The following is a 9,047-nucleotide window of genomic DNA, read 5'->3' as shown; positions in this document are numbered from 1 at the left end:
ACTCATTTCATATGACAAGTGTTCATATCACATTCTTGTTAATTAATCAATTTAATTAAAAAGCAAAAAAAGTATAATTACTTTGTAACAACCTTTAATTTGTGAATGCTATTAAAAATATTTTAAAATATTTTGTGAAGATTAAGTCTTTACCATCTATCCAATAATTATTAATAACTGAAATTAAATCTTGAAATCTTATTTTAAAATAAATATACCTATCAACTTAATTTTACAATTTATTTTTATTAAAACAAATTTTATATTATAATTTCAATTATTAAAATTATAATATCTATTATCAATAATAAATAAAAATGTAAAGAAAATATGTTAAAATTAAAAAAACTGATTTATAACCCGATTAGACTCGTTTGCTCGATAAGAAAACAGAAACATTGATTGAAAACCATAATTTATTACTCGTGAACAAAGACATAAACAAATAAAAGCATGAAGAGCATGGCTATTTGACCACTTCAAATCTGGCTGAAGACATAATGGAAAAAATTGCATTGCATTCCCATGGCCTAGTATGCGCGTCCTTTCACAACGCTTTACCATGGGTGGAAGCCTCCTTCATTTCTTCAAAGGCCTCCGTGAAACACTTGCACAACATATTCACCTCGATAAGATCCTTTGGAGCTATCACTTGGACCTTGAGAGTGTCCATATACGTCAAAATAGACACATACAGAGACTGCACGAAGAAATGCCATTTCATCTATCAATAAACAACTTTCTAAACAGTTGGATTTCAACGACATATGCAAACTATTGCTTTGATTTCACGCAAAATATGGAGAGGAGTTTGAGCAGTGTGTTTACTCACTATAGGTGCGCCAGTCACAAAGAAAGAACAGCTTTTTAATGGATTCCCATCAATTGCAACCTTCTCCATTGGGCCAATCATATTTGATATAATCATCGATGTATGGACAACAGTGCTGTATAAAGATTTCATAATTGCCTGCATCAAACGTATCATTAGTGGGAATTGAGAGAATGCCGGAAAACATTTTTATCATAAACTAAACGAGTTTTTGGTAAATGGAAGAACATACATGGGGTCCTTCTAATCTTGCTAGCCATCTCAGAATGGCTGCATTGCAGAAGACTGCTAAAGACATTTTATATCTATCTATGATACGTTTTGCCCTTTTCACAAACTCCAGAGGATTCCCTACTTTTCCCATGATAGGGACAGGCACATGCAAGAAAGCAAAGTGATTTCCCCAAGGCGCTTGAGTTTTGGGTTTCAACATCTCTTCTATGCTCTGCACAAATTTACTTTGTTATCAGATCTCATCAAGAATCTCGTCCAAACAAAAACTCGTACAGAATGAATAAATTAATTTGAAAAGCTGCGGTCGACTGTTTAGTACACAACCTGTATACCGGCCAGAACTCTCGTATTCAACAAACACAGTGCTGTGACTCTTGAATTATTCAATTGTTTAATAACAGAGGCTTTCAGAGGCTCAAATCTCTTTTCATAAGCATCTCGTAAGCTTTTTTCTTCAACTGCATCCAATGAGAAAAATGAACAAATGAATACTAGAAAAAAAAGGAAATGAATATAAGAGATTAGTTCAAAGCTCAATTACTTTTACTAACATATTGACTAGTTCAAAATATTAGTTCAAGTTCAGCTACTTTTACCATATAGACAAAATGAGAATGTTTTCTTTCTTAAATGGGAAAAATAATTTTTGGGAAAATCTGTAACTGGGAAAGATGGATTGTGACTATAATTATTTTTAAATGTTAAAAAAATTACCAATTAGAAAACTTGAACCCTCACAATTAAACAAATTATTTCTTCACCCCCACCGAAATCCTTTGAATCCTCACAACTAAACAAATTATTTCTTCCCCCACCAAAATCCCTTGACCTAATTCAACTAAGTGTTACCAATATAATTACAACATATCTAAGAAAACTTGAACCCTCAAAACCAAACAAATTATTTCTTTACCCCCACCAAAATCCTTTGACCTAATTCAACTAAGCGTTACCAATATAACTAAACATTTAATATTTCAACATCAACAAAGACCCACATTTAATATTTCAACATCAACAGAGACCCACTTCAATGACAAACAAAGTAACACCTATAAGTAAACATTTAATATTTCAACATCAGGAGACCCAGTTTAATGCCGATCCATCCGGAAAGGGAGCATATCCGATTTCCCCAAATTCTTTGACCTAATTCAACTAAGTGTTACCAATATGACTAAACATTTAATATTTCAACATCAACAAAGACCCACATTTAATATTTCAACATCAACAGAGACCCACTTAAATGACAAATAAGTAAACATTTAATATTTCAACATCAAGAGACCCAGTTTAATGCCGATCCATCCGGAAAAGGGAGCATACCCGATTTCCCCAAGTTTCCGCAAACAAAAAAAAGTATTAAAAAAATTATGAGAATTACTACCAGCTGACAGGTGAATCTGCAAGTAACGTTGCATGCCGTAGAAAATTATTCCTGTTGCAACATCATTCACTGTCTGCAGAGCATATAACAAAGGTGTGAGTATACTGTCAGTCAGGAAATATGAATTACTGTTGAAGTATATGGCGATCACATACCCCTCCCACAGAATTCTTTATCTGCCTGATGTCTTCCAAGTTCAAAGTGATAGAAGAAAGAGCAACGGGCATGAATTGGACTTCCGGAGGTCCTCGAATAGGGAGCTGGGTATCGGCCATCCATCCAGTCGTTCTCAGCAAAGAGCTTGTCACATCAATAAGCGTGTACCATACTGCAATCATGAGGTACCATAGTCTCTGAAAATATTTGGCTGCAATGGACTGCTTTGAGGTAGCCATGGGTTTAGTGTAACTACGCTTGGCAGTTGGAAATGTCGGGGGAAGATCGGGATTGTCCACTCTGGTGGCCAAAGAAAACAAAGTGGACATGAAAGAAATGCCATCTCCCAGTGAGTGATGGACCTTTATCAGCACGGTAGCTTCGGCCTTGGTAGTTTTATAGTCCATGAAGTGTAATTCCCAGAGAGGACGTGACTGATCGAGAGGTTTGAGGGCCATTTCAGAGATATAGTCATCCACGCAGATATCGTATGATTCCTGGTCAGGAGGGAATTCTGCGATAAAAATGTGGTCATCTATGTTCACGGTAGTTTTCTGCCATCGCAAGACTCCTCGGTCGTCCTCTTTCTGACAAAAATTTACACAACACAAAACTCCAAGATGTCAGAAACAACAATATAGCATGACAAGAAATGAAGAGGCGAAAAACTGAAAATGGAGCTCATTACTTTTTCATCATTCAAATCAAAACAGCTAAATAAGTTACAGAGGAAGCACTCGACTAAACTTAACTAAATCTAAACTGACTATGATACCTAACAGATAATGAAATTGACAATAAGGTTAATATCTCAACAGAGCATAATATAGATTATATAGTACATAAAGGACTAGGAAATCAAAACATCTCAATTTTTCTCTTGGCTTTATCCAGAATCAAGAAAGAAGTACATAGTTAATGGCAAGAATCAAGAAAAAGATATATAGTCAAGATAAACATTACATAAGTAGCTTCGAATAGAAGAATACAAATACAACTAGTCATACATCATGTCAATAAAATTTGAATTTGATTTGAAATATCATCATTAAATTCTGTCAACTAGCTAAAATACATTCAATTAACAAAACGTTCAAACCTTATTTTTACTTAACAAAAACAACAAAACTTTATACATAATACCTATAAGATTTTTGATGTGAGATCTATAGATATTGCACCATTATACAAATAAAGTGAATTTTGATTCTCAAAGTAAGAGGAAGAGAGTAGTAACCATAACACAAGAGAAATGTGGGTTCCTTGGCAACAGTGCATTGACGATGACTTTCTTGGCCCGAGAGATATCTGTTATGGGCTCTTCAAATTCGAATACAACGTTTACGCAGACAGACAAGGGCGGGATGGAAAGAGCATGACTGACGGGGTGTACTGGTTGTCCTTGTCCTTCCCAATCCTCGCCATCTCCACGCATACTTAGACCCATGATACAAAGGAAAATAGAAACGCGAATCGTACAAAGAAAAATAGAAACACGAACCATTCTTATAGTGTTTTGAGGGGTTTGCTGTAGTTATGAGCTATTCAATTACGTCCCCGGTAGAAAGCATAGTCGCTGAGAAATCATTTAATTATCCATGTGCACAATTTATTGAGGTGTTGTCCTTTAGGTGGACAGGTAACTGGTCACTCTAATTACAAGTCATTGTCAATCATTATTTTAAAGTCTCTGGAAATCTTTGCGATAACTCAATCCAGAGTAGGAAAATAATAAAGGTTGCATCAATCTAACTACGCCATTTGTAATCCTTCTGTTTTAAGCACCTTTCTGAAAGGTATCGCGTTATATGAAGGTCCACGTTTACCCCCTGAAATCCATACTTCAGTTGTTGACGTTTCAAAATCCTTAGCACAGGTTTCGGTTGTACATAGCGAATGATATTCAGTTCGAAGTCCCGTGGGACAGATAAGCAATATGGGTCCTTGGATCAATGCTACTTTTGCCATGTCGACTCTATTTCCTATTTGAGAATTACGTATCATTAGTATAACCATATTTTTAAGAATGTTCTTGATATGTGTTTATTTACTTTATTTACCATTTTGGTTGGTAAGTAGATTGGCAACCTCATTAATTTGGAAATGAGTTTGCTAGTTGATGGTTAACTTGTCTAGGGTTGATTAGTAGATCACAGTTGATTATGTTTGACATTGTTTAATATGGTTAAAAATGGTTGATGATGGTTCATTATTGGACAATAGTTAATCATGATTGCCAAGAATTGATTTGTGATGATTGAAGAGTTTGATGATGGTCAACCATTAATGTAAAAATGCTTTCATGTTACATTAATGTTGAACATTGTTACATTAATGTTTGTCAACCATGTTTGACCATTGTTAATGTTGCATTAATGTTGAAATTAATGTAATATTAATGTTATCTTAATGGTTGCAGAGGGTTGATGAGGTTGATCATGATTGACCATGGTCAATCATTAATGTAATAATATAATATTATTACATTATAGAACAAGGTTACCATGCTAAACTTGGTGACATGTTTGACCACTATTAAGTTTTCTTGACCATGTTTGAACATGGTTGACTTTAGTTAAATATAGTGAAGTTATGGTTGACCGTGAACATAGTATTCCATGGTTATCCATGTCAACCATGGTTGACTATGTTAATTGTTGTTGAGCATGGATCAACATGGTTGACCATGGTTCAGCTTGTTTGAAAATGGTTGAACAAAGTTGACTATGGTTTAACTAGGTGACCATGTTTAACCATGGGTGAGCTTACTTGACCATGTTTGACCATGGTTGAGCTTATTTGATAATGGTTGATTATGGTTAGACATGTTAGACCATGGTTGTTAGCATTTACCTATAGTTAATTGTGGTAGACCATGATGACCATGGTTAGCCATGTTGACAATGTAATTCATTATGGATCATGTTTTGGTTGACTTGATTGAACTTGGTGACCGTATTTAACCATGGGTTAGCTTACTTGACCATGTTTGACCATGGTTGAGCCTATTCAATAATGGTTGACTATGGCTAGACATGGTAGACCATGGTTGTTAGCATTTACTTATAGTTGATTATGGTAGACCCTGATGACCATGGTTAGCCATCTTTACCATGTTGACCATGTAGTTCATTATGGATCATGTTTTGGCTATGTTTGACCTTAGTTGAACATGGTTAGCCATCTTGACCATGGTTGATTTTGTTGTCTACAATTGACTATGGTCAACCACATATAACCATGGTTGACCCTTTTTCATCTTAGTCAACCAAGGAAAGGTCATCATTGGCTTAGTTAAACATGGATGCAACGGTTTTGGTAGTTTCATTATACATCTTTTTTTATCCAATTGCAATAATATATGATGTTCTCCGAATTATGGCATCATTTGTTGTGCATCACGTTGCAATGACATTTATTGTTCCTCACATTGCAACGACATTTGTTATTCGTCTCATTGCAACACTGTTTATTGTTCAACATGTTGTGATGATATTTGTTATTAATATCATTGCAAACAATATTAAAGTTATATTGTGAAGAATATAAAGTCAAAGTAATATTAAACTTATACTACTAAGTTATTAATATATAGCTATATTAAAAAATAAATATTGAGAGACTTCAAATAATATTAAAATTATATTAAATATGAAATTTATTATATAACATTATTTAAGTTATTAAATTTAATGACTATTTATTAATATGGTTAGCCATCTTGACCATGGCTGACCTTATTATGTACTATTGATGATGCTTGACCACATATGACCATCGTTGATCATGTTTGTCTTTGATCGACCAAGGAAAGATCATGCTTGACTTAGTAAATTATGGTTCACTACAAGAAACCATGGTTTACTATGGTTGTCTATGGTTAACTTTTGTTTGTCAATGTTTATGATGCTTTTGGTTAACCATGGTGACCCTAATGCCTATAGTGACTGGTAACATGCCATCCATGTTGACTATGGTTGACTATGATGGCCATGTTGATTAAATTGAACATGATACCCATGTTGACTATGTTGACCATGTCAACTATGGTCAACTATGATGCCCATGTTGACTGTGTTGACCATCTCATCCATACTTAACTATGGTGCCCATGTTGATTAGGGTCATGGTGTATATGGTTGACCATGGGCATGTTGACTATGATGACCATGGTTCAATATGGTTGACTATGTCTAATTATGGCTCACTATGCTTGACTATGTTTGAATATGGTTAATTATGGTTGAACTTATTTGTACATGGTTGATTATGGTCAATTGTGCTTAACCATGTGTGAACATGGTTGATTATAGTCAACTATGCTTAACTATGGGTGAACATGGTTAGCCATGGTTGTCAATGTTTAACTATAGATGAATATGGTTAACTGACTATGCTCAACCATGTTAACCTTGAATGACCATTGTTGACCTAGTTTGACCATGACTGTATATGGTTCAACTATTGACCATGGTTAACCATATAGTTAACTATGATTAACCATGGGTGACCATGGTTGACCATGGTTGTCAATGTTTAAATATAGATGAATATGGTTGACTATGGTTGATTTAGCTCAAATGATTGACTATAGACAACCATGTTTGACTATGGTTGACATAGTAACTATGATTTCTTTTGATTATTAGCATTTATGATGATTGTGGCCACTGGCATGATGAGACCCATGCTAACTATGGCTGACTATGATGCCCATGTTAACTATGTTAACCATGTCAACCATAGTCAACTATGATGCCCATGTTGACTATGGGCATAATGCATGTTGAGCATGATTAAAATGGTTGACTGTGACTAACTTAGTTGATTATAGTCAACTTGAGTCAACCATGTTTGAGTATGGATGACTTTGGTTGATCTCATTTGAACATGGTTAATTATGGTCAATTATGGTTAATTGTTGGTCAATATGGTTGTAAATGTTTAACTATAAATGAATATGGTTAATTGTGTTGACTATTGTCGACCATGTTAACCATGGATGGCCATGGTTGACCATTGTTGACCTAGTTTGTCCATGGTTGAATATGATTAAATTGTTAACCATGTTTGATCATGACTAATTATGGTCAACCATTGGGTGAACATTGTTGCCAATATTTAATTATGGATGAATATGGTTGACCATCACTAACCATTGTTAAGTTGGTTGACCATTACCATAGTTGACCATTGTTTAATTAGGTTGACCATGTTTGTCAATGTGTAACTATAAATATATATGGTTGACCATGTTGACAATGATTGACCGTGTTAACCATGGTTGACCTTTATTGCATTTGTTTGACCATGGTTGAATATGGTTGAACTTCTTAGCCAATTTTTTCCATTGTTAAGCTTGTTTGAACATGATTTGCTATGGACAACCATGGTTGACTGTGAGTGAACAAGGTTGAGCATGGTTAATATTTAACAATAAGTGAGTGTAGTTTATCATGTTCACCATGTATGAGCAAGTTGTCAATGCTTGACCATGTTCGACACAATGATTTCTCGCCATGGGGCACTACACAACCCAATATGGGGGAAATGTTGTAGTGCCCATAAATGAGCGTAAATATTTAACATGGGGAAGATGTTGTAATGTTGTAAATGAGTATAAACATTTAAAGGTCGACTCAATATGAGAGATGTTGTATTGTCAATAAAATTAGACATAGTAAAAAGTAAAGAGTAATAAAAATAATAAATTTATTCAATTTTCTTCATAATTTAAATAAATTTAAATAATAATGATTCATATTTCAAAATATATAATTAATATTAATAAAATTATCATATAATTATTAGAGTATTACAACATATAACAACATGTATTATCAGTGTTTAAATAAAATTAAAATTAAAAATATTTCTATATATAGAGATGTGAAGTTTATATAAATATAATTAATATTATTAAGTATGAGAATGGCTCTTTCAAGGTGTAAACATTTACATTTTTTCAAGTACCACGCCTAAAAGGAGGATTGCATTAGAGATTTGATCCCTCTCAATGCTTAATAATGATGACAATCGTTATTTTTTAAGTGATAAAATTAACGATTTTAATATAAAATAATAATGAGCAATAATATGATGTTATTATAACATTTATGCTTATAATTGGTTCTTTACCTCTTTTTTCTTTATTTTTTGTGTCTAAAGGAATCAATAACTGGGTTGAGCTTGTACTTTCATGACGTGAGGTCAATTCTGACACTTATTGTCAATTCTAATGACTACCACTATAACTTATATCCAATCCCAATTGATTGCTACCACCAATTATGAGCACTACCACAATAACCTGTATCCAATCTCAATTGACCACTACCATCGATTTTAACCAGTGCACTATAACTTCTAGGCAAACTCAATTGACTGCTAATGTTAATTTTGACCGCTACCACCATAACCACTCTTGCTGAACTG

The 9,047-nt window shown here is 33.9% G+C and overlaps 1 protein-coding gene across 1 annotated transcript; it reads right to left on the bottom strand.

Moving 5' to 3' along the window:
• Positions 1–541: 541 nt before the first annotated feature.
• On the bottom strand, positions 542–4,050 carry LOC149231128 (wax ester synthase/diacylglycerol acyltransferase 11-like). The gene is made up of 7 exons (XM_089376200.1): positions 3,850–4,050; positions 2,612–3,199; positions 2,457–2,529; positions 1,391–1,524; positions 1,065–1,277; positions 833–970; positions 542–700 (listed from the first exon to the last, which is right to left on the bottom strand). The coding sequence occupies exons 1-7, from the start codon at positions 4,045–4,047 to the stop codon at positions 548–550; spliced, it is 1,497 nt and encodes a 498-aa protein (XP_089232326.1). The 5' UTR covers positions 4,048–4,050; the 3' UTR covers positions 542–547.
• Between the last annotated feature and the right edge of the window lie 4,997 nt (positions 4,051–9,047).

This window comes from Pinus tabuliformis, chromosome J (genome assembly GCF_031772625.1).
Source record: "Pinus tabuliformis cultivar Carrire ecotype Pingquan chromosome J, CPIR1, whole genome shotgun sequence".
Lineage (NCBI taxonomy): Eukaryota > Viridiplantae > Streptophyta > Pinopsida > Pinales > Pinaceae > Pinus > Pinus tabuliformis.
This window is presented reverse-complemented; position numbering and strand designations above follow the sequence as displayed.

Coding starts and splice junctions, on each gene's coding strand:
- LOC149231128 (XM_089376200.1), bottom strand. CDS start 4,047: ATGCGTGGAGATGGCGAGGATTGGGAAGGACAAGGACAACCAGTACAC. Junction 2,530..2,611: donor TAAAGAATTCTGTGGGAGGG/GTATGTGATCGC, acceptor TATGCTCTGCAG/ACAGTGAATGATGTTGCAAC. Junction 1,278..1,390: donor GAGTTCTGGCCGGTATACAG/GTTGTGTACTAA, acceptor AAATTTGTGCAG/AGCATAGAAGAGATGTTGAA.